At 44.8% G+C, this 27056-nt stretch overlaps 1 protein-coding gene across 5 annotated transcripts in view; it reads left to right on the forward strand.

Annotated features, from left to right (window-relative positions):
* Positions 1–27056, forward strand: part of LOC121541384 (rap guanine nucleotide exchange factor 2) — a 148830-nt gene that overhangs the window by 90034 nt on the left and 31740 nt on the right. For 2 of the 5 annotated variants that reach the window (XM_041850364.2, XM_041850370.2), the window contains exons 7-11: positions 1610–1627; positions 19860–19991; positions 23036–23213; positions 24601–24737; positions 26200–26358. In XM_041850364.2, coding sequence (XP_041706298.1) covers positions 1610–1627; positions 19860–19991; positions 23036–23213; positions 24601–24737; positions 26200–26358 — 624 coding nt within the window. Of the gene's footprint in view, positions 1–1609; positions 1628–14308; positions 15022–19859; positions 19992–23035; positions 23214–24600; positions 24738–26199; positions 26359–27056 lie in introns of those variants that run through there. The other 3 variants (XM_041850388.2, XM_041850395.2, XM_041850380.2) reach the window with 3 other exon arrangements.

Consider the following 27056-nt stretch of genomic DNA (forward strand, 5'->3'; position numbering starts at 1 on the left):
TTAAGTTTGGGCCTTCCCTTTTAAGTGTGGGCCTTCCCTTTTAAGTGTGGACCTTCTTTTTATGTGCAGGCCTTCTTTTTAAGTGTGAGCCTTCCCTCAGTGTGGTCCATCCCTATTGAAGGCCCTCCAGGCAAAGAGAGTGCCAAGCCTTTGTCCCCCCAACAGGACCTGATGTGATGTGATGAGATGTGACCAACATCTACTGTGTCCTAAAAAGTTATAACTGGAATACTGCCAATGGCATGCTAACCTAGCGCTGGTGGTCTCCTTGGGACTTCTGATTCTGTGTGTAGCCCAATGTCCTGGTCTTCCCTTGAAAAATACATGGTCTTCCCTTGAAAAATACACTCCCAAGGGCAAGTACCTGAATAAATAAAGGATAGTTACCACTTGCCAGACATCCATTTTACCTCAGAAATCCCAGAAAGCAAAAATACTCAAAATGAAAAGCCTAGAATCCTGGCAGTAACGTGAGGCTAAAGCTAATAGCTACTGATGCAAAAGCCAAGCTACTGAAACACTAGCCATGATAAAGGACAAGTTCCAAATGGAGATGCAGTAAAACAGCCTTAAAAATGGTCGTCAAATCAGCCATTGTGGGTTAGGCTAACTGTGACATCTTAGAATGCATCACACGCCGCCCGCACACGCTCAGACGAGGTCACACTGACTGTGACCCCCTTGTTCTGTCCTCAGAATGGTCAACTCCTATTCAGTCTGTCTCTCTCTCTATGCTATTTCTCTCTCACTCTGTCTATCTCTCTTTCGCTCTGTCATGATGTAATTCATGTCCATTTAATGAGTCTGTCAACAGTGTGGTTAGATGGAGGTTTTATCTCTGTGATGGTGTTTCTCTCTCTCACTCCTTCTCTAAATGATTCTTCATCACTCTCCATCTTACCATCTTTCCATCTCCACCAGAACGGATGAGTAATCTCTCTCTTCGGGGTCTGCCGAGTGGCTGCCAGGTTCTTGCCGAGGCCCTGAGCAGCTGTTCCCTAATTACCATGCTGCAACGCACGTGGTCGGCGGCGGCATCATCGAATCAATGCCCCTCAGTTCAACCTCCCCTCACGCCTCCATCTTAGTATCCAACCAACCACGTGCTCATTTGCGTCCATGATTGGTGTTAATTGTTTCTATATAAAGTGTAAACTCCCCAGAGGGGACCGACGTTATTGCGTTTAATGATTTCCGAAACCGTTTTGTCTCACAATATGGGCACTCACTGAACGCAATAAGGGCTTTCTTGTGTTTTTCTAGATAACGGTTTAGTGTCTGTGTGCGTTGAGGCCGAGTGAGTCTTCTTGGTGTATACGGTCTCTTTTATGCCCAACCAGTGAAAGAGTTTCTTCAGCTAGCTCATCAGTTGTCATGTGAAACAGGAAAATGAGGATGGGAGTGTTTGGCTCAATGAATAATGTACATGTTTGTGTGTTTCTAACCCTTCCCTGCCCAACTGGTGCAGAGGAAGGCTTTTTACCAGCTGCTGAAGCTTCGGGCTTAATTCTCTCTCTTCATCCCTGAGTGACGTGTGGCATGTTTGATAACACTCATCTTCCTCTGCTTCTTCTTTTCATGCCTTTCATTTCATCCTGAATGCTCCCAGGAATGCATTAAAGCTCAGGTACTGTATCTGTTAACAGTGTGGGGTGTGAGCGTGTGTGTCTTTGTCTGTTGGTAGTTTTACCTTTAGATATAGACACTCAGGCAGACCTTTCATTTGATGGTGTCTGAAATGATTAAGTTGTTTTTCCCATTTACACCTAAAAGGAGAAAATGCATTGTGCTAAAAATACATTTACCTCTAGCTATATTATTGGGGCATGAATTGAAAAGCTATTGTGGTTGTATAGAGACTCACAATGTCACATCTGAAAATGACTCAACTATCCTGAAATGGATAGCAAATATAAATATGTTCAGAGATATAAAGCGGAAATGGAATCTGGTCGTAATCACGTAGCCTACAGTGCAGTGAGCATGATAACCATGATTGCCGTACCTCTTAAGGATTATGAAATGATATAATGAGTGTAATTTAGCTGTTGAAGAAACATCTAATCTCATCCGCTGAACAACGTCATTACTGGGTTTGGAGAACAAACAAAAAAGACAAAAAAAAACATGTTTTATTGTCACATACAAGCTCCTGATTCAATCCAAACAAATAATTGGGTTTGTGAAGTTCGACAGAAATATTTTTTTTCTTGGGCACTGTCCGAACAGTTAGAATTTTTGTGTGAACATTGCTGTGTTGATTACATACATGAACCCAAGTCATGAGTTGAATAGCCTGCAAGACTATTAATTCTTGCAGAACAATACTTTTGTGTTAGCCCTATAAGTTGGCTATTTCTTTAGATTGAGTATCACTCCTTAAATATAGTATCCTCAGAGACTTTATGTATCACATATTCCGATACTCCAATATTCTTATATTCCGATTTGGCGCCAGGATGCTACTGGTGCCGGACGTTATCGGTTTAGAGAGGGTGAAAAATATGAGTACTAGGTGAGCATTCAGTTCAGAGCTGGGTAAAGAGAAGGGTAGAGAGAGGAGTGAGACGAACCTGTCAGACAGACGCGCCTGTGGAAAAGCATGGGTCCTATTTTTAGAGCTGTCTTTTGTGAAGGCCTGTTCTGCTGTGCCTAGGTTCAGCTGCTGCACGGACACAAGAGCCTCAGGTTTAAAGGATTTACACAATATCATAGAGACTGATCCAAGGACTACTGTAATGACCAACCAGGGACTGACTAGGGACACACAGAGACAGATCCAAGGACCACTGTGATGACCGACCAGGGACCGTCCAGGGACACACAGAGACAGATCCAAGGACCACTGTGATGACCGACCAGGGACCGTCCAGGGACACACAGAGACAGATCCAAGGACTACTGTAATGACCGACCAGGGACAGATCCAATGACTACTGTAATGACCGACCAGGGACCGACCAGGGGCAGATCCAAGGACTACTGTAATGACCGACCAGGGACTGACCAGGGACACACAGAGACAGATCCATGGACTACTGTAATGACCGACCAGGGGCACAGAGACGGATCCAAGGACTACTGTAATGACCGACCAGGGGCACAGAGACGGATCCAAGGACTACTGTAATGACCGACCAGGGACCGTCCAGGGACACACAGAGACAGATCCAAGGACTACTGTAATGACCGACCAGGGACAGATCCAAGGACTACTGTAATGACCGACCAGGGACAGATCCAAGGACTACTGTAATGACCGACCAGGGACTGACCAGGGACACACAGAGACAGATCCATGGACTACTGTAATGACCGACCAGGGGCACAGAGACGGATCCAAGGACTACTGTAATGTCCGACCAGGGACTGACCAGGGGCACAGAGACGGATCCAACCAACCAGGGACAGCACTTTTTTTTTTTCCATCTCTCGTTTCATCTTTCTTTTCTTTTTCGCTGGCTATGTAAGCAAGTTATGACAGATGAATAAGGGGTGGAAGGGGGGCACTTTTTCCTCATGTAATCAGAACAGTTTTGAACATTCATAATTCCCATGTTAAGCATGTATAGACTGGTATGTAGCCTACATTTTGTAACTGTAACACTCTAGTGGGGGTCATATCAGGCTGTCTAATCTCTCTCACTGTCTGTCAACATTGGACGATGACATCATGGCTGTCCTGTTGTCCTCTTTCCTGTCAGGGAGACTGGGGGAAGGTTGGGGAAGGTGGAGGAGGCATTGTGCCTGGCTTACCTTAAGATAGTCGGTGACAGTGTTATCAAGTCAAAGTTGGTGACCTTCCATAGTAATCCTTTAACCCGATCTGAAACTGTCTCGGTACTCATCTCCTTACTCAATCTCATGTAGTCGGTCGGTCGGTCATACACAGTCACACAGTCTCACATTTTTAGCAACAAAGGTGAAATGTTTTGTAGCTGGTCTAATGGTGATGTCTAGTATTTGGTGGTCTTCACCAAGCCCTGTTCTTTTGTAGGGTTAAACACAAGTCACTGTTGGTCTTATTTTATATTTCACAATGCTCATACCCAATTTTACACGTTGCAACGGCCATCAATCATCAATTTTGCAGACTGAGTGTATCTGTTCAAAGTCCAAACACCTCAGTGTGTCCCTGCCACACATCTTAGTAAAGACAGGGGAGTGTACTCCTATCCTTCTGGATGTTTTGCCCCCGCTAACTTGCCCTACATCTCTGGAGGAGTCTTGGACTATTGTTTCAAAAGCCTCTTCCTCTCCTCCCCTCATATCCTAGTGGGCCTCTCCTTTCCGTGTTTGGCTAGGAAATCCTCTCCACTTCCTGCCCAGAAAAGGAAATGCGCCCGCGCCAACACATGCCAACAGCAGCACAATACCCTGACACCTCCTGAACTGGCACAGGTGGCGTGGGAACAGCATTCAGGAAAGAGGCATGAGCCTCTTGTTTTCTCCCACAGGAAGTCAACCCTAGAGGAGCAGACAGTAGCGGTGTATTCATTTATTTTGTATATATATATATAAGTCCCGGGCCTGGCCCCTTATTGATATGCACAGTCTGCTATTTAACAAGGCTCAAGACTGTCTCTCATGCATGCTAATTAGGTTAACGTAGCTATGAAGGTAATGTACTGTAGGAATTGCAACGTCAAGATCGATACTGGCAGTGTGGTAGCATCCGTTCTAGACGCTTTTGTTAGTTAGACGGATACTAATCGCTAACCGGTTGTTAGCGAGGTTTTATATTAGTTGTTTGCATAATCAACCTTTTTGCAGAACTAGAGTCAAGCTAAGCCTTAGCTTTAAAGCCAGCCATAATATATATAGTATTGTATGCTATTGGTCTATTTCTTAAGTAGCCAATGTTATTCAGTGATAAGAGCATTTGCATTGCTTAACCTTTGCAATTAGTCACTTTAGTGTTTAACTGGCGGTGTCTGGCGACGTGTCAGTACTGGCTTGTCTCTGTACATACAGTATAAGAGAGTGTCTCTGTGCACATACATGTCTGTGTACTTTTATCTTTCCTACCGTGGTAATGACCTTTTTATGACCCGAATGCTATGCATCAGTAGGCTAACAGCATCGCATGATCCAAGCCCATAATGCATGGAACATACTTACAGTGAGGGAAAAAAGTATTTGATCCCCTGCTGCTTTTGTACATTTGCCCACTGACAAAGAAATGATCAGTCTATAATTTTAATGGTAAGTTTATTTGAACAGTGAGAGACAGAATAACAACAAAAAAATCCAGAAAAACGCATGTCAAAAATGTTATAAATTGATTTGCATTTTAATGAGGGAAATAAGTATTTGACCCCCTCTCAATCAGAAAGATTTCTTGCTCCCAGGTGTCTTTTATACAGGTAACGAGCTGAGATTAGGAGCACACTCTTAAAGGGAGTGCTCCTAATCTCAGTTTGTTACCTGTATAAAAGACACCTGTCCACAGAAGCAATCAATCAATCAGATTCCAAACTCTCCACCATGGCCAAGACCAAAGAGCTCTCCAAGGATGTCAGGGACAAGATTGTAGACCTACACAAGGCTGGAATGGGCTACAAGACCATCGCCAAGCAGCTTGGTGAGAAGGTGACAACAGTTGGTGCGATTGTTCGCAAATGGAAGAAACACAAAATAACTGTCAATCTCCCTCGGCCTGGGGCTCCATGCAAGATCTCACCTCGTGGAGTTGCAATGATCATGAGAACGGTGAGGAATCAGCCCAGAACTACACGGGAGGATCTTGTCAATGATCTCAAGGCAGCTGGGACCATAGTCACCAAGAAAACAATTGGTAACACACTACGCCGTGAAGGACTGAAATCCTGCAGCGCCCGCAAGATCCCCCTGCTCAAGAAAGCACATATACAGGGCCATCTAAGTTTGCCAATGAACATCTGAATGATTCAGAGGAGAACTGGGTGAAACTGTTGTGGTCAGATGAGACCAGAATCGAGCTCTTTGGCATCAACTCAACTCGCCGTGTTTGGAGGAGGAGGAATGCTGCCTATGACCCCAAGAACACCATACCCACGTCAAACATGGAGGTGGAAACATTATGCTTTGGGGGTGTTTTTTCTGCTAAGGGGACAGGACAACTTCACCGCATCAAAGGGACGATGGACGGGGCCATGTACCGTCAAATCTTGGGTGAGAACCTCCTTCCCTCAGCCAGGGCATTGAAAATGGGTCGTGGATGGGTATTCCAGCATGACAATGACCCAAAACACACGGCCAAGGCAACAAATGAGTGGCTCAATAAGAAGCACATTAAGGTCCAGGAGTGGCCTAGCCAGTCTCCAGACCTTAATCCCATAGAAAATCTGTGGAGGGAGCTGAAGGTTCGAGTTGCCAAACATCAGCCTCGAAACCTTAATGACTTGGAGAAGATCTGCAAAGAGGAGTGGAACAAAATCCCTCCTGAGATGTGTGCAAACCTGGTGGCCAACTACAAGAAACGTCTGACCTCTGTGATTGCAAACAAGGGTTTTGCCACCAAGTACTAAGTCATGTTTTGCAGAGGGGTCAAATACTTATTTCCCTCATTAAAATGCAAATCAATTCATAACATTTTTGACATGCGTTTTTCTGGATTTTTTTGTTGTTATTCTGTCATTCACTGTTCAAATAAATCTACCATTAAAATTATAGACTGATCATGTCTTTGTCAGTGGGCAAACGTACAAAATCAGCAGGGGATCAAATACTTTTTTCCCTCACTGTATAGCCACAGTGGTTAGCAGGGAACATTACAAATGGTTGATGTCGAAAGGCTCACCGGCCCCCTCAACTGAATCTGTGACTGCATTAATGTTACGCTCCGTTAGCATTGTCACATCAGTGTCACAATCAACTAAAATCAATGTGCCCCTGCTTTCCTTTGCATTTAGATTGAGATTGTTCAGCAGAATGTCAACCCATAGTCTACGTCCCAAATGGCACCCTATTCCCTACATAGTGCACTAAAAGTAGTAGTGGTCAAAAGTAGCGAGTGCACTATATAGGGGATATGATGTCATTTGGGACAGAGCCATAGTCTCGTTGTCACTGGGAACCATTAAAGTGCACTATATAGGGAATAGGATACTATTAAAGGGAACCATTAAAGGGTGACCTAGAGTGTCTGGCTGTTGTCCCCAGGCTCGACCCCCACTGCGGTGATGCAATGATATAATGACGCCCCGGTGCCCCTGACGATTGTTGCCAACAACGGTAATGACCGAGTCATCAGCACCAGAAGAAAGCACCTGAGCTTGGTGATGCATTACATCATCGCCCGGGGGCTGGAGAGGGTGATGGGATTACTGTCATAGTGGGTCTTCATGTCCTATTGGTTGGCTGAAGGCCAAAAACAAACCCTGCTTTCGAGGCATTCTCTTAACGTAGTAACTATACAGTGTGTAAGTGGCTTGCGAAAGTATTCACCCCCCCTTGGCATTTTCCTATTTTGTTACCTTACAACCTGGAATTAAGATTGATATTTGGGGGGGTTGTATCATTTGATTTACACAACATGCCTACAACTTTGAAGATGCAAAATATTTTTTATCGGGAAACAAACAAGGAATAAGACAAAAAAAATGAACTTGAGCGTGCATAACTATTCACCCCCCCAAAGTAAATAATTTGTCGACCCACCTTTTGCAGCAATTGCAGCTGCAAGTCTCTTGGGCTATGTCTCTATAAGCTTGGCACATGTAGCCACTGCGATGTTTGCCCATTCTTCAAGGCAAAACTGCTCCAGCTCCTTCAAGTTGGATGGGTTCCGCTGATGTACAGCAATCTTTAAGTCATACATTTTACATTGACATTTTTAAATTTAAATTTTAGTCATTTAGCAGACGCTCTTATCCAGAGCGACATACAGTTAGTGAGTGCATAAATTTTTTCATACTGCCCCCCCGTGGGAATCGAACCCACAACCCTGGCGTTGCAAGCGCCATGCTCTACCAACTGAGCTACACGGGACCACAGATTCTCAATTGGATTGAGGTTTGGGCTTTGACTAGGCCATTCCAATACATTTAAATGTAAACCACTCGAGTGTTGCTTTAGCAGTATGCTTAGGGTCATTGTCCTACTGGAAGGTGAACCTCCGTCCCAGTCCCAAATCTTTGGAAGACTGAAACAGGTTTCCCTCAAGAATTTCCCTGTATTTAGCGCCATCCATCATTCCTTCAATTCTGACCAGTTTCCCAGTCCCTGCTGATGAAAAACATCCCCACAGCATGACGCTGCCAGCACCATGCTTCACTGTGGGGATGGTGTTCTCGGGGTGATGAGAGGTGATGAGAGGCGTTTTCCTTGATGGCCATGAAGCTACATTTTAGTCTCATCTGACCAGAGTACTTTACATATGTTTGGTGAGTCTCCCACATGCCTTTTGGCGAACACCAAACGTGTTTGCTTATTTCATTCTTTAAGCAATGGCTTTTTTTCTGGCATCTCTTCCGTAAAGCCCAGCTCTGTGGAGTGTACGGCTTAAGGTGGTCCTATGTACAGATACTCCAATCTTCGCTGTGGAGCTTTGCAGCTCCTTCAGTGTTATCTTTGGTCTCTTTGTTGCCTCTCTGATTAATGCCCTCCTTGCCTGGTCTGTGAGTTTTGGTTGGTGGCCCTCTCTTGGCAGGTTTGTTGTGGTGCCATATTCTCTCAATTTTTTAATAATGGATTTAATGGTGCTCCGTGGGATGTTCAAAGTTTCTGATATTTTTTTATGATCTGTACTTCTCCACAACTTTGTCCCTGACCTGTTTGGAGAGCTCCTTGGTCTTCATGGTGCTGCTTGCTTGGTGTTGCCCCTTGCTTAGTGGTGTTGCAGACTCTCAATCAGAAATCTTTCTGATTGAGAGGGGGTCAAATACTTATTTCCCTCATTAAAATGCAAATCAATTTATAACATTTTTGACATGTGTTTTTCAGGATTTTTTTGTTATTCTGTTTCTCACTGTTCAAATAAACCTACCATTCAAATTATAGACTGATCATTTGTTTGTCAGCGGGCAAATGTACAAAATCAGCAGGGGATCAAATACTTTTTTCCCTCACTGTATGCAACAAAATAGGAATAATGCCAAGTGGGATGAATACTTTTGCAAGGCACTGTACGTGAACAAATAACCCTTTCAAGAACGACTCAATACGCTCAACATGCAAATGTAGCATTTACTATTCTGTTGACCCTGGATTGATCTGCGTCGGAGCCATATATAGACATACTGTATATCTGTCTGTTCTCAATAAATACACTACCGGTCAAAAGTTTTAGACCAACTACTCATTCAAGGGTTTTTCTTTATTTTTACTATTTTCTACATTGCAGAATAGTAGTGAAGACATCAAAACCATGAAATAACACATATGGAATCATGCAGTAACCAAATAAGTGTTAAACAAATCAAAATATATTTTATATTTGAGATTCTTCAAATAGCCACCCTTTGCCTTGATGACAGCTTTGCACACTCTTGGCATTCTCTCAACCAGCTTCATGAGGTAGTCACCTGGAATGCATTTCAATTAACAGGTGTGCCTTCTTAAAAGTTAATTTGTGGAATTTCTTTCCTTAATGCGGTTGAGCCAATCAGTTGTGTTGTGACAAGGTAGGGGGGTATACAGAAGATAGCCCTATTTGGTAAAAGACCAAGTCCATATTGCCATCTATTTTAATGATTTTTTTTATTGGCAAGATTAGCAAACTTAGGCATGACTTGCCAGCAACAATTGCTGACGCTACACATCCAAGTATATTTGACCCAAAAAATTATTCCGTAAAGTGAGTGTGGAAGAGGTGAAAATGTTATTGTTGTCTATCAACAATGACAAGCCACCGGGGTCTGACAACTTGGATGGAAAATTACTGAGGATAATAGCGGACGATATTGCCACTCCTATTTGCCATATTTTTTATTTAAGCCTACTAGAATGTGTGTGCCCCCAGGCTTGGAGGGAAGAAAAAGTCAGTCCGCCACCTAAGAATAGTAAAGCCCCCTTCACTGGCTCAAGTAGCCGACCAATTAGCCTCTTACCAACCCTTAGTAAACTATTGGAAAAAATGATGTTTGACCAGATACAGTGCTATTTTACAGTAAACAAATTGACATCAAACTTTCAGCATGCTTATAGAGAAGGACATTCAACAAGCACAGCACTTACACAAATGACTGATGATTGGCTGAGAGAAATTGATGATAAAAAGATTGTGGGGGCTGTTTTGTGAGACTTCAGTGCGCCTTTTGACATTGTCGATCATAGTCTGCTGCTGGAAAAACGTATGTGTTATGGCTTTACTCCACCTGCTATATTGTGGATACAGAGTTACCTGTCTAACAGAACACAGAGGGTGTTCTTTAATGGAAGCCTCTCCAGCATAATCCAGGTAGAATAAGGAATTCCCCAGGGCATCTGTCTAGGCTCATTACTTTTTTTAAATCTTTACTAATGACATGCCACTGGCTTTGAGTAAAGTCAGAGTGTCTATGTATGCGGATGATTCAAAACAATATACCTGTCAGCTACTACAGCGACTGAAATGACTGCAACACTTAACAAAGAGTTGCAGTTAGTTTCAGAGTGGGTGGCAAGGAATAAGTTAGTCCTAAATATTTCTAAAACTAAAAGTATTGTATTTGGAACAAATCATTCACTAAACTCCAAACCTCAATTAAATCTTGTAATAAATAATGTGGAGATTGATGTTGAGGTGACTAAACTGCTTGGAGTAACCCTGGATTGTAAACTGTCATGGTCAAAACATATTGATACAACAGTAGCTAATATGGGGAGAAGTCTATCCATAAAAAAGTGCTGCTCTACCTTCTTAACAGCACTATCAACAAGGCAGGTCCTACAGGCTCTAGTTTTATCGCACCTGGACTACTGCTCAGTCGTGTGGTCAGGTGCCACAAAGAGGGACTTAGGATAATAATATGCATGTCAATCTCTCCTGGCTCAAAGTGGAGGAGAGATTGACTTCATCACTGCTTGTGTTTGTGAGAGGTGTTGACATGTTGAAAGCACCGAGCTGTCTGTTTGAACTACTGGCACACAGCTCAGACACGCATGCATACCCCACAAGACATGCCACCAGAGGTCTCTTCACAGTCCCCAAGTCCAGAACAGACTATGGGAGGCGCACAGTACTACATAGAGCCATGCCTACATGGAACTCTATTCCACATCAGGTAACTGATGCAAGCAGTAGAATCAGATTAAAAAAACAGATACAAATACACATTATAGAACAGCGGGGACAGTGAAGCAACACAAACATAGGCACAGACACATGCATACACACACATGATAACATACGCACTATACACACACGTACACATGGATTTTGTGTTGTAGATATGTGGTAGTGGAGTAGGGGCCTGAGGGCACACACTTAGTGTGCTGTGAAATCTGTTATGAATGTATTGTAATGTTTTTTTAAATGTATAACTGCCTTTAATTTTGCTGGACCCTAGGAAGAGTAGCTGCTGCCTTGGCTAATGGGGATCCATAATAAATACAAATACAAAGAGAAATGACAGTCCATTACTTTTAGACATGAAGGTCAGTCAATACGGAACATTTCAATAACTTTGAAAGTTTCTTCAAGTGCAGTCGCAAAAACCATCAAGCGCTATGATGAAACTGGCTCTAATGAGGACCACCACAGGAATGGAAGACCCAGAGTTACCTCTGCTGCAGACACCAATAATGAGAAGAGACTTGCTTGGGCGAAGAAACACGACCAATGGACATTAGACCGGTGGGAATTTGTCCTTTGGTCTGGAATCCAAATTGGAGATTTTTGGTTCCAACCACCGTGTCTTTGTGAGACGCGGTGTGGGTGAACGGATTATCTCCGCATGTGTATTTCCCACCGTAAAGCATGGAGGAGGAGGTGTTATGGTGTGGGGGTGCTTTGCTGGTGACACTGTCTGTGATTTATTTAGAATTCAAGGCACACTTAACCAGAATGGTTACCACAGCATTCTGCAGCGATACGCCATCCCATCTGGTTTGGGCTTAGTGGGGCTTTTCAACAGGACAATGACCCAACACACCTCCAGGCTGTGTAAGGGCTATTTTACCAAGAAGGAGGGTGATGGAGTGCTGCATCAGATGACCTGGCCTCCACAATCCCCCGACCTCAACCAAATTGAGATGGTTTGGGATGAGTCGGACTGCAGAGTGAAGGAAAAGCAGCCAACAAGTGCTCAGCATATGTGGGAACTCCTTCAAGACTGTTGGAAAAGCATTCCAGGTGAAGCTGGTTTAGAGAATGCCAAGAGTGTGCAAAGCTGTCATCAAGGCAAAGGGTGGAATATAAAATATATTTAGATTTGTTTAACACTTTTTTTGGTTACTACATGATTCCATATGTGTTATTTCATAGTTTTGATGTCTTCACTATTATTCTACAGTGTAGAAAATAGTAAAAATAAAGAAAAACCCTTGAATGAGTAGGTGTTCTAAAACTTTTCACTGGTTGTGTAGTTTTGATCAGAATTTGTTTTCCTATCCAACCCTGCAATAACAGGAACCACCATAGATCACTTTGCCACACCACATCCAAAGCTAATGGAAGGAAATCTGATGTTGAAGAAAGGCAGCACCGGTGGCAACACATATTTTGTTTGTGTAAGAAAGCTCTTTGTTTTTAACTGTCATTGTAGGAACACCGCTGGGCTTTGATTCTTATCTGAATTGGCAGTTTATTGTTGTGCAATTAGAAAATAATATCAGCTCCGCTCCAATCCTATTCCCTATATAGTGTTCTACATTTGACCAAGGACCATACGGACTATGTAGGGAATACATACATTTGGGATGCAGCCTTGGATTGCCCTTTAAGCCATTGTTTGCTGTGCCTTTTCTCATTTAAAGCACTGTTCGTCTCATATCTCAGTGTCAGTCACCAAGCCTGGCCCACTGACCTCATATCTGACTGGGGCTTTTTGTGTTTCCAATAACCAGATCAAATCGCAGTGTCAGTCACCAAGCCTGTTCCGCTGGCCTCATATCTGACTGGGCCTTTTTGTGTTTCCAATAACCAGAAGCCTTCCTAGGGGTATGGGCGTTCCCTGTACACACACACTTATACACACCATGCACGTATTGTATGTACATGCATAAAGTATACACACACACCAGGCACACCGCACATGTGTGTGGTCATTTGATGGCTCTATCAGTCCTGTCTGTAATGTGATATCACAGTCCTGTCTGCAATGTGAGGGGGGAGTCTGTGACCAGACTGCTACTGTCTCTGACACAAATGTGTGGCCCCCTCTCTCTCTCGCTCTCACTCACTCCCTCGCTCTCACACTCTCCCTAAATCTTGTCGTGTCCCTATGCTTCTGTCGCCACAGCAACCAACAAACGCGTCGTGGGGGCAGGTCATGCTCAGTCGCCGTGGTTACTATACTCCAACGGTGACAGCGGTGACATCATTGTGATACTGATTCAAATTGTTATACTGATTTAAAGCCATTCAAAGCAACACAGTTTGTCTCCAAATCCATATTCCTCTTTCGTTTTATTACCTGCTGTCTGAGTAAGTTATCAGGCCCTCCTTTCCTCTCCGCTCTCTCTCTCTCTGCCCAGGAAATGGCTTTCCCTGATTCCGTTGCCATGCCAACTGGCTGCAGCCGCGGTCGACTGCTGAAGTGAGAGTGATAATGACATTACTCTTTCTGTTCTCTTCCCCCTCTCTCTCTCTCCTCCTCTCTTCTCTCTCCCCTCTCTCCTCTAATAATAATAATAATAACATGCCATTTAGCAGACGCTTTTATCCAAAGCGACTTACAGTCGTGCGCATACATTTTTACCTATGGGTGGTCCCGGGCATCGAACCCACTACTTTGGCATTACAAGCGCCATGCTCTACCAACTGAGCTACAGAGGACCACCTCTCTCCCCTCTCTCCTCCCCCCTCTCTCTCCCTCTCCTCTCTCCTCTCTCCTCTCTCCCTCTCTCTCTCTCCTCCCTCTCTCCTTCTCTCCATCGATTCCTTTTGATTTCTGTGTTTTGCTCTCCTTTGCATCCTCTATCTTTCCTGCCTATTTTCTTTGTGTAGCTATCTGTTTATCTGTTTCTAGGTATCCTATTCATCCTCATTCCTCTCTCTCCCTCAGTCCCTCTCCTTTTCTCTCTTTCTCTATCCCTCTCTCCTTCTCGTTTTAAGCTGTGTAGACTGTGTGTGTGTGTGTGTGTGAGTGTGTGTGTGTATAGAACAGCAGGCACCAGCGGCTGCTCTCTCAGCCTCAGTGAGGAAGGGAGGTCCCTATTCAAGCCACCCCTTCACCCCTCCCAAATACACACACTGACACATACACGTCCCCCTGCTTTGGTCGACAAATGAACCAGGAGTAGTGTTAACAAAGCATCGTGGAGGCTGTGGGTCATACGTCTCAGACTAATCTAATGGTGCGTAAAGCCTAGTGAGCGAGTCGGTGCGTGCGCGTGTGTGTGTGTACAGCCAGCCTACCATCGACAGCGAGAGAGAACAGAGCAGAGAGGGGAGGAAGAAAAGGAGAGGTAGGATGAGGGAGCGAACGTGAGTGAAAGTGCTGTCAGCCATTTTAGCCAGATTATTATTATTTTTTCTGCTTTATTATCCACACACCGGAGCTCATTGGAGGAGGAATCTACCTAGTTGGCATCAGCATAAAAGAACGAAGGCATGACCAGCATCCTCTTGGGTAGTCAGATCTTTCACCCTCTTTCTTTTTTTGCATCCTTGCGTTGGCAGAGCATAGCGGGGGCTGTGCAGGCTGGCCTGTCGTCTAGCTGCTACAGGGCTGCTGGTGTCAGCTTCAGCGGATACTCCCTGAGCATCACCCCCTCTCTTCCCAGAGAGTGAGACAGCCGAGAGGGGTGGAGGAGGAAGATGGGGGTGAGGCGCGCTGCAGTATAGAGAGCTGGATAAAGGATGTTACATTTTAGCCCGGCGTATATTGTATCATTATGAAACCATTAGCAGCAGCAGCCAGCCATGGAGTCCCGAGCCAGCAAGATAAAAACCCAGTAAGTATCGACGTGCGCATTTATTTTGCTCTATGACCCACTCTCTGGATATGATTATCTACCCTATAATGGCTGCGCATCGGGTTTCTCTCGAGCCGCGCCGAGATGAATGAATATGCAGTGTGTTGTGACGTGCGGGTTGATGGGCTGCTGTCCATGGTGCTTGTAGTGACAGCCAGAATAGAGATATTTGCAGGCTACTGAGCGATCTGCACTTGAGCTGTAGGTGAATCTGTAGGTGAATTGATCGGCTGTCAGCAACCGCTGGCATCACTCAACCCTCCGAGGCATCCTGCTTAGCTGTAAATCACAGAGATAGAACGGATTGGGGAGGGTAAGTTACATCTATCTAGCACACAGATTTAGCCTTCTATCTCTCTCTCCTCTTTCTCTTTCTTTCTATCTCCGCTTATCTCCTCCTCAGCAAAGCAAGAAGTAGGCTAGTTTGTAATATTAATATAATGCAAATATTAATTAGCGAAACAGTGGGAGACAACAAACATAAGAGAGTATCATATTTCTGGTGTAGTGACATCATGCCCATGACTAATATGCGGAAATTGCATGTCTATTTAGTGAGAGTAGGTGGTTGTCATAGTAACATGGCTATTATGAGTTAGTGCATCAATTTGCTTCTCTCTGTCTCTCTCTCTCTCTCTCTCTCTCTGTCTCTCTGTGTCTCTCTCTACCGCTCTGTCTCTATCTCTCTTTCTCTGTCTCTCTCTGTCTCTCTCTCTCTCTCACTCTGTGTCTCTCTCTGTGTCTCTCTCTGTGTCTCTCTCTGTGTCTCTCTCTGTGTCTCTCTGTGTCTCTCTCTGTGTCTCTCTGTGTCTCTCTGTGTCTCTCTCTGTGTCTCTCTCTCGCTCTGTCTCTCTCTATCTTTCGCTCTGTCTCTCTCTCTGTGTAAGTCGCTCTGGATAAGAGCGTCTGCTAAATGACGTAAATGTAATATACACTCAACAAAAATATAAATGCTATATGAAAAGTGTTGGTCCCATGTTTCATGAGCTGAAATAAAAGATCCCAGAAATATTTCCATACACACAAAAAGCTTATTTCTCTCAAATGTTGTGCACAAATTTGTTTACATACCTGTAAGTGAGCGTTTCTCCTTTGCCAAGATAATCCATCCACCTGACAGGTGTGGCATATCAAGAAGCTGATTGAACAGCATTATCATTATGCAGGTGCACCTTGTGCTGGGGACAATTTAAAGGCCACTCTAAAATGTGCAGTTTTGTCACACAACAATATGCCACAGATGTCTCAAGTTTTGAGGGAGCCATTTGGCATGCTCACTGCAGGAATGCTCACTGCATTTCTCTACTGTAAGCCGCCTCCAACGTCGTTTTAGAGAATTTGGCAGTACGGCCAACCGGCCTCACAACCGCTGACCCACGTGTATGGCGTCGTGTGGCGTTGATTTTTGCACTCAGCCTTCTTGGCAAATAGGACAGTAACTTTGTGCCCCAGTTTATAGGTATCATTGATTTTATTTTCATGAAATTAAAGAATACAATAACATTGCCCCTTATTCTATAGTGCCACTGAATATCAATGATGTCCAACAGATTTTTCAATACAGATTGCTGTTGTAGTTAATGTGAACCAATTCAGTGTCCAGTCATATATAAGACAATAATATGTCCACTTAATTCATAGTGCCAAGGAATGTCTTTGTTTGTTTAATGCTGACTTCAATTGTATAAGATCTTCATTATTGTAACACCATTCATCGTCCACTAATAAGGTCTCTCTACTCTGCTGAAGGGGGTTCAGAGGGGTTGTGGCCAGATGAGGGGCTTGACCAGCCTGAGGGGCTTTTGGCCAGATGAGGGGCTCGTCCAGCCTGAGGGGCTTGTGGCCTGGTCCTGGCTCTAGCCCCCCTGGTGAACCATTTGGTTCTGTGCACTGTGCCGGTTAATGAAATGTGACGGGCATCTTTGATACACTGTAATGACATCACATTCACAATGGTATTGGGGTGTGAATGTATTGTGGGTGTGGGCTACACACACACTTGCATGTATACACTCAGACACACACACACAAATGCATACGTGTGTGTGTGTGTGTGTGTGTGTGTGCGCGTGTGTGTGTGTGTGTGCGCACACCACAGTATTTGGTTTGATTGAGAAGACCAATTTAGGCTGTTTTGGCTTTCCATGTGTTGAATAACGTGTCACTGTTTGGAAGTGCTACACCAACTTCTTAAATTCCTTGACCTAGTGTGCTCTCTACTACTACTCCTAATAGGCCTAAACAACAATTCTGTGGCGGTTCCTGTTAAAACATTTAAATATCTTACTGTAAGTGATGAATATTGAGGAGTGATTTAGTAACCAGAAACATTCTCCATAGAGTATGGAGAATTTGGAAGTGTTCATTCCAGGAGCAGAACAGAGTCGTCACTTTTCCTACCTTAAAAAGCTGTGACTTGAGTCATTACATCCAATGTTAATACCTCTCGCTACCTCTCCACATGGAGTCTGAGATTTACTATGAACACGAATCAGGGGACATGTCGAGTCAAACCGATTTTAGTTTCAAATGAACCTCCAAATGTATTCCACATCCAATCTATTCCATTTGTGAAAAATGTGAGACCTCCAGAATTGCTCTTACTGAAGATGTTTTCATAATCCATCAGCAACATAGTGGTTATTTAAATTCCCCACGGACAGATATTATTATAATGATTAAATTACATGCTTGTTGCCATTGGTACTAAAGTCTTATCAAGGTTTTAGCTCAATGGGCTAACACAATCTTGTGATATGCTGGAGACCCAGGTTTGAACCCCAGTCGGTCACATCAGCAAGCAAGACCCTGTACCCAACTACCGCTGCTGCTTGGCCTATGGTTACCCAACTACCCCTGCTGCTTGGCCTATGGTTACCCAACTACCCCTGCTACTTGGCTTAGGGCTACCCAACTACCCCTGCTACTTGGCCTATGGTTACCCAACTACCCCTGCTGCTTGGCCTATGGTTACCCAACTACCCCTGCTACTTGGCCTATGGTTACCCAACTATCCTTGCTACTTGGCCTATGGTTACCCAACTACCCCTGCTGCTTGGCCTATGGTTACCCAACTATCCCTGCTACTTGGCCTATGGTTACCCAACTATCCCTGCTACTTGGCCAATTGTTACCCAACTACCCCTGCTGCTTGGCCTGTGGTTACCCAACTACCCCTGGTGATTGGCCTATGGTTACCCAACTACCCCTGCTACTTGGCCTATGGTTACCCAACTACCCCTTCTACTTAGACTATGGTTACCCAACTGACCCTTGCTGCTTGGCCTATTGTTACCCAACTACCCCTGCTGCTTGGCCTATGTTTACCCAACTATCCCTGCTACTTGGCCTATGGTTACCCAACTGACCCTTGCTGCTTGGCCTATTGTTACCCAACTGACCCTTGCTACTTGGCCTATGGTTACCCAACTGACCCTTGCTACTTGGCCTATGGTTACCCAACTGACCCTTGCTGCTTGGCCTGTGGTTACCCAACTGCCCCTGCTGCTTAGCCTGTGGTTACCCAACTACCCCTGCTGCATGGCCTGTGGCTACCCAACTACCCATGCTACTTGGCCTATGCCTACCCAACTACCCCTGCTACTTGGCTTGGGGCTACCCAACTACCCCTGCTACTTGGCCTATGGCTACCCAACTGCCCCTTCTACTTGGTTTAGGGCTACCCGACTACCCCTGCTGCTTGGCCAATGGCTACCCAACTACCCCTGCACCTTGGCCTATGGTTACCCAACTACCCCTGCTGCTTGGCCTATGGTTACCCAACTGCCCCTGCTGCTTGGCCTATGGTTACCCAACTACCCCTGCTGCTTGGCCTGTGGTTACCCAACTATCCCTGCTGCTTGGCCTATGGTTACCCAACTACCCCTGCTGCTTGGCCTATGGTTACCCAACTGCCCCTGCTACTTGGCCTATGGTTACACAACTACCCCTGCTGCTTGGCCTATGGTTACCCAACTACCCCTGCTACTTGGCCTATGGCTACCTTCCAAACACGAGGCGCTCAGTAAATATTGACAGGAAACAGAACGGCAAAGTTTGCCAACCAACCGCTGCACTTTCAAATTGAATTGATCTTGGTTGTAAGCACTTATAAGCGTCGGGTAATTGACTCTATTACAGAAGGGCTTAAAATGTTGAGCTACGTTTTAAAATACATTATTATTTTCATGTTAAATAAATACATCTTGTTTTCACACTAAACTCTTTAAATGTTCCCCACGGACACCATAAAAGTGGGAAATGTAATTAACAGCTGCTCGTTTGGTTATTAATTATTTGGAAGTAGTTTAGCGATCATTTAATATTTGTTCACGTATGTTCTATTAAGACGGCTATGTAATCACAGGAGAATGAGATGGCTTAAGGCCTTTTTTAATTTAAATTAAATTAATGTAGAGGGACATCAAATGAACTGAAGAAGATTAATAAATTACATCTTGAATCACTCTGGGAACTCAGAACTCAACCACTGTCAAATCGCAGTGAATTCAGCTACAAAATAATTTATACATTTTCACATGGGAACTCGTTCCCCTAACTCCACCTCCGCCCTGGCCTACACAGAGGCAAATGGCTACACATACCATGCAAACATCTAGGCATCTCTAATATAGACATTACACTAATTTGGTTGCAGTGTTATGGTCAGGGCTAAACAAGTGTTGCACCCACCATGTAGCCAAGTGCCTTTTAAACGCCTGACAGCCATGCGTGGGTGGTGTGAGTGGGTTGAGACTGGTGAAACTGACCAACTGTCTGTTTGTGTGTGGCGTGTGTGTGTGTGTGTGTGTGTGCAGCTCCCCGCAGACTTCAGCCGACTCCACCTGTCCGACGGCTTGCACCCACAGGTGACCCACGTGTCTTCCAGCCACTCAGGATGTAGTATCACCAGCGACTCTGGAAGCAGCAGCCTGTCAGACATATACCAGGTAAGCGCAGGCCCCGTCCCCACAACGTCCCCCATAACGCACCCCCAACGTCCTCTAAATGCCCATGGAGAAGCCCCCCCACTCTGGAAGTAGCAGCCTACCAGGTAAGCAGGCCTCTCCCAAATGTCCCCATAACCTCCCAACAATGTCCCAGCAACATACCCCCCAACCCCCTTTAAACGCCAATATAACAGAAAATACCCCCCCATCTTGTGACTGTAGTCGGGCTCCATAGCCAATCACACCTAATCCTCTTACCACACGCAGGCACCCCATTGGCTCCTGACCTCGTAACCTGCTGTCTGTGTATCTGTGAGTGCAGTGTGTGTTAGTGAGGGTGTGTGTGTGCGCATTAGTCGGTGTCAGTCTGTTGCCGTTTGTGTGTCGTGCACACGCACAATCTGTGTAGAGTACATAGTGTGTGTGTGCGCATATATACATGTGGAGGGGAGGGGACAGGTTGTGAACAAGCTCTACTGTGCCCAGGCCCTGATCCAGTCTTAGGACCATCTGCTAGGTCCTCATTAACAGGTCTGCTGTAGCGGCTCCATTAAATCCCTCATCTTCTCTCTCTCTCTCTCTCCACATTCTCTCTCTCTCCACATTCTCTCTCTCTCTCTCTCTCTCTCTCTCTCCATAACCCCTTTCCTTCGCCAGTCCTTCTGTCTCTTTATGATCTATCTGTCCATAGCCTCATCTCTCTCTCCCTCCCCACTTCTATTCAGTCTTACTCTCTCACTAATGGAGATGACCCAGACCCACCATCACTTCTTCTGAGAATGTTAGATTTGCCATCTTCAAAGCTTAGAGAAAATGGCTAAACCAGTAGTAGTTCAGGACAAGCATGTGTGGGTTTACATCTGTCATCGGGGCTGAAGCATAGAGTGAAGGAGGGGTTGGTACAATGGAAAAACATGTAAAAACACAGGAACACGTAAAAACACAGGAACTTGTAGTCAGTGAATATCAATGGACTCAATCGGATATCTTAGCAGCCGGAGAACTGTATTTGTTGCGCCAGCCTCTCTAGGATGATAACTCAGTGATAAGGACAACATCATATGTATTTGACAATATTAAGGACAACCCAAATCACAGGACTGTATGTGTAAGATCTATTCAAAGATGGATGTCTACCAGGGTAAAGCTCTTGGCGATGATGCCCCTTGTTCGTCAGAGTCCTCCACGAGCCATGTCGGCTGGGGTGCCCCATTTGTCTCTCCCCCCAGAGAGAGGAATAGAGCTGCATCCTCTCTGTCACTGCCTGGCAAACATGGCAGACTGTTTTGCCTCTGAATAAATCATGAAATTGGTTCTTCAGAATGAGGCTTGAAAGCATTGATCCAAGAATAGCCCTGTTGAAATATTAACGACCCCCCCCCCTCACCCCTTTCTTTTTTTGCTCACCACACTTTATGGATCTCACACACACACACACAGAGGGGTTCTGACTTGCTCTGTATTTCGAGATAACATTTGACGTTTTTATCGGTTCAGAATTCCCACTGGACTGTAACATTGTGTAACACAGTGGAAATTATGTCCGAATCAAATCCGAAGGTGTTTTAACCTCCCGTGGCACACACTTCTAAATTAAGATCGGCACACTATTTATGAATATTTAGTATATTATAAGCCTTATTCATAAATCTAGGTGGGTGGCTAATATGGAATTGACGTACAGAAATATTGAATAAAGGAATGACTAGCCTACATCCTATTGTAGATAAGTAATAGGGTCAATGAGGATGTCCAGTGACTTACATCTCTGCTATTTTAGGACATGTGACGTTTTTCTGGTTTCCTCCTGAGATTTGGAGCATGCCAACAATGTTTGTTCGTGTGGAATATTGCTGTGTTTTCTACCGGGTTTCGGCATCGGTAGACATTGACTTTCACATCAAGGTTGAGCTGAAGACAGATGGCTGTTTTCTCTGTTTTCACTGCTGCCAAGATTTCTAGACGAATTCAAGACAGTTTTCTAGCATTTTCCATCTCACCAGCTCAGTTATTCCCTGTCGCATAGGGAACCGACATACCTCGATCTTCAGATTTTCTGCTGTTTCACTCCACAAGTCCACACCTTACCAACCCCTTTGCTCTCTCTCGCCCTATCAGGCCCCTCCCCTGCCCCTCCCACTTTGCTGACCTCCTGACGCCTGAGTGGCTAGTCAGACAGCACCCTGAATCATTAATGAGACATTTGCACATGGTGGTTAAGGAGAAATGACATAGGGCTACGTTCGGTGAGAGACAGGGACTCTTTGAATCTCAGAAAAATTGAAACACACTGGCGGTAAAGATGCGTCTTGAACTAGGCTGCTGCAGGCAGTTTGCGAAGGCAACGTTGTTTTCGTATCTCAGTGAAAAGGCAGGAGTTTAGGCACCTTATTCAGGTAAGAGGAGTCGGTTAACGCTCAACATATCTGGGCCAGGAGGGTTTTCATCTCCCTGTGTTTCGTGCCTGGTTTTCGTTCCGAGCATGAAACGCACAACATGGCCTCTCAGCGATATTTATAGCATGTGAGAAGCCTTGATGGATGCACAGCGCCAAGCTCTCTATTAAAATGAGTGTGACATTGTCAATTGCGCATCACTCTTTCAGGGAGAGAGGGAGGGAGGGAGGGAGAGAGGGAGAGAGGGAGAACCACAGCTAGAGAGAGAGAGAGAGAGAGAGAACCACAGCTAGAGAGAGAGAGAGAGAGAGAGAGATTGATTATTGTCGCTTTTGAAGAATTGAAACAGGTTCTGCTTCTTGCCTTTGTTTTGTTTGCCAGCCCTTATGTGAAGTTTTTGCACCAAAACCCTGATTTAGATTTACCAACCTCACCTCAGCCCACCAGTGTGCCGCTGTTACTACTTGGAGTAGATGGATAGAGCTGACATGCTTAGTATGGACCAGTGACCGTTTTCCTGCACTCATATTACTAAAACTAAGATTGATGGTGGTTGTTATGATAGAAAAAGCTGTTGTGTTTTTGTTGATCCTGGATGACTTGATCCATAATGACTGACCTACATCCATCTTCTCCTCTGACCCCCAGGCCACGGAAAACGAGCCGGGTGACATGGACCTCAGCGGCCTGCCTGAGACCGCCGTCGACTCAGAGGAGGACGATGACGAGGAGGACATTGAGCGAGCGTCGGACCCCCTCATGAGCCGCGACATCGTGCGGGACTGCCTGGAGAAGGACCCCATGGACCGCACTGATGACGACATAGGTGAGTCCCTGCTAGCACACAGAATGTTCCCCTAACATTCCTTAAAGGTTCCTCTGATTGATTTGAAAAGTAACTTTCTCACAATGTTCTGGGAACCAAAATGTATTTAGCTGGGGCATGCCAGTGTTTCCCCTCCCTCCCCTGCTTTGCTATGTTGCTTCCTGGCTCCTATTACACAGAAGGGGACAACTGTTCCACACCAACATTGAACCCTTACACTAAATCTACAAACAACTGTTATTATCCCTATTCCATTGTGTCTGATTACAGTACTACTGCTAAAATACCTTGTAAGTGCTTGCTATTTTCTGGCAAGACATTTGGAAAAGCAATGGGAGACAATTAGATTTGGCTTTGTTCACAAAGGGAAATCCTACTCTGAATCCCCATTGTAGGCTCGTCAGAGTTTAATCAAGCATTCATGATTTTAATCAAACAATCCACAGCGACGCCCCCTCTCCCAGTGTCCGCCCTTAGTGCATCTCAACAGCGAATTATGTGTCCATCTGCAGTCGTTTGTGCTTCACTGCTTTCATTGGGTGAATTTATTTTAGCCCTCAGTTCTATTCTTTCTGTGCCACACGAAGCCTGTGATATCATAGGCCTGTTAGCAGCAATACAGCTACAGTGATAGTGACCAAAAAGCTTAGCTGTAGATGTGATGTGTGGATGATATAGTGGATACAAATGAAGAAAAAGAGAGAGAGTACCCCAGTCTGTCTCTCCTTCCCTCGACGAAGCCCACAATCTCCCCCGCCGCCCCTCCCATTCCTGCTCCCTCTGCCGACAGGCTTTTCTAGGTCAACGCTGCACATCCTCGCCTCTCCTCTCCCGGCGCATTAAAGTTTCAGTGCTTCCGCAGGCTTCCCACACGACACTGTTGCCATGCCAAGCACAGGTCAGCCCGCACCCCAGACTTGCTTTAGGCGACTAGCACAGGGATGGAGTCCTTCCCTGGCTCCCGCAGCCAGCTATTTCAAGGAGCCAAAGAAAATGCATTGGGAAGGAATTAGGACAGGCAATGCCCTATACAGCCAAGCTGAAAGCCCCAAATGAGGTTTGATTAAGGTTGCCACACTGTAGAAGTCAATGCAAAAGTTTGCTTTTCCTTTTTTGCTCATGCAGTTTTCTTTCTGTCTATGAAAATTAAATTGATAGTTTGCCTTAGTGTGCTTCAGATAATCATCCAATTGTTGTGTACTCATCATTTGTGGGGTTGAATTTAATGCACTTTCTCTCGCACTAGCTGTGGCCTTTATTCGTCCAAAGCCACACAGAGGGTGAAGGACTGCCAAGTCCTCCTATGCTCGTCCTCTCTCTCCTCTGTGTGTCAAGACCTCCCTAACCTCCTCTCCCTCTCTACTCCCCCTCTCCAACCTTTCCACAGAGCAATTGCTGGAGTTCATGCATCAGCTGCCAGCGTTTGCCAACATGACCATGTCTGTGAGGAGGGAGCTGTGTGCCGTCATGGTGTTTGCCGTGGTCGAGCGGGCCGGCACCATCGTACTCAATGACGGGGAAGAGGTGTGTGTGTGTGTGGGGAGGGGTGTGTGTGTCGTGAATATGTCTGTCTTAAAGGAAAACTCCACCCTAAAACTATCTTTTGGTATTTATTTCTTTAGTCCATTGTTGATATAGTCCCAAAATGTTTTGCATGTCAGCAATCAAGTTATCAAGATATATCACTTTTATATACAGAAATACAGCCGAACATAACGGCTGTATTTCTGTAATTTGAAAGTTTAAATATCTTGAGAACTTGATTGCTAACACGTAAAACTTTTTGGGACTATATCAACAATGGACTAAATAAATAAATACCAAAAGATGGCAGTCAATCGACAAAATTAGTCACAATTGTCTCTTATGTCAGTCTTGTGTGTGTCCTGAATGTGTCTGGGTTTGCACATCTCAAATCAAATTAATTTTTTATTTTGTCACATGCGCCGAATACAACAGGTGTAGGTAGACCTTACCGTGAAAAGCTTACTTGTCCTGGGACATGCAGTTTGCCCTTGCCATTACCAATGAAGGTTCCTCTTCTTCCATGTAATGTTTTTTTCTGCTCTATTTAACACGATAGACTGCCATTTCCCAGCGTCTCGGGATCATAATTCATCAAGGGGACCAGAAGAGAGATCACTTGTACTGTCTCTACAGTCTGGACAGGCTCTGGCTTTTGAATTAAGCCATTTTGGTCATTTTTTCGTTGTGGCGCACCCAAACAATAGAGTGCAGAGCCATACCCTTAAGGCCAGTTCACTTCGATGGCAGTCCAGTCAATGTGAAATAACATCCTATTGAGCTGGTGTGTGTTAGTAATATGTCCACTATTGCCTCAGTGCATTGTCAGATGTGTTGTTGATGATGCTAGAAGGGAGAAATCGATCCCTTGCTATAAAATCTGATTTGCTATCATTTACTACCATAATAAAAGGGGAAAAGCTTACAGTTATTATTATTATAGTGTTAAAACAGGGGTATTATATACTATTGAACCATTTTGTGACCAATGATTAAAGATATCACCTGTTAAAGAATGCGATGCTCATCAATTTGATTCCCTGCCAAAAAATTGTGATAAAACATCAATCCAAGCCCCATTCAGATGGCTAACTAATGGCAAATGGCTAATTGTGATTAAAAATGTGTTTAAAGGATCATTGCGGTCTTCTTTTTCCTTTAACATTGATCCTAGCCTGATATTAAACCAGGGATGGGCAACTCCAGTCCTCGGGGGCCTGATTGGTGTCACACTTTTGCCCCAGCCCCAGCTAACACACCTGACTCCATAATCAACTAATCATGATCTTCACTTTAGAATGCATCAGCTGTTTGCGCTCAGGATGGGGAAAAGGTGTGACACCACTCCGGCCCCCAAGGACTGCAGTTACCTATCCCTGGATTAAACCATTGATGTCCACTGAATGATCACTGAGTATTTCTGATCGTTAACTGTTTGTGGTTGTGGTCTTGCCCCACTCAGCTGGACTCGTGGTCAGTGATCCTGAACGGCTCAGTGGAGGTGACGTACCTTGAGGGCAGGCCTGAGATCCTGTGTATGGGCAACAGCTTCGGGGTCTCCCCCACCATAGAGAAGGAGTACATGAAGGGAGTGATGAAGACTAAGGTGGACGACTGTCAGGTAAGGCCAAGCACTGAGACTGGCTATTATGATGGACTATCGGTTGATTGGCCCGTCAAACGGGCCTTCTCTCCGATGTATTGAACGGTGTTATATACTCCACCCCTGTTACTTACTCAATTAGTCTGTTGCATTTTAAAGCAGGCTTGAATTCAGTATCTACACTGAACAAAAATATAAACGCAACAATTTCAAATATTTTACATAAAGGAAATCAGTCAATTGAAATAAATGAATTAGGCCCTAATCTATGGATTTCACATGAGTGGGAATACAGATATGCATATTTTGGTCACAGACACCTTAAAAAAAAGATAGGGGTGTGGATCAGAAAACCAGTCAGTATCTGGTGTGACCATATGCCTCATGCAGCGCGACACATCTCCTTTGTATAGAGTTGATCAGGCTGTTGATTGTGGCTGGTAGAATGTTGTCCCACTCCTCTTCAATGGATGTGCCAAGTTGGTGGATGTTGGCGGGAACTGGAACACGCTGTTGTACACGTCGATCCAAAGCATCCCAAACATGCTCAATGGGTGACATGTCTGAGTATGTAGGCCATGGAAGAACTGGGACATTTTCAACTTCTAGGAATTGTGTACAGATCCTTGCGACATGGGGCTGTGCATTATCATGCTGAAACATGAGGTGATGGTGGCAGATGAATGGCACGACAATGGGCCTCCAGGATCTCGTCA

This window comes from Coregonus clupeaformis, chromosome 3 (genome assembly GCF_020615455.1).
Source record: "Coregonus clupeaformis isolate EN_2021a chromosome 3, ASM2061545v1, whole genome shotgun sequence".
Lineage (NCBI taxonomy): Eukaryota > Metazoa > Chordata > Actinopteri > Salmoniformes > Salmonidae > Coregonus > Coregonus clupeaformis.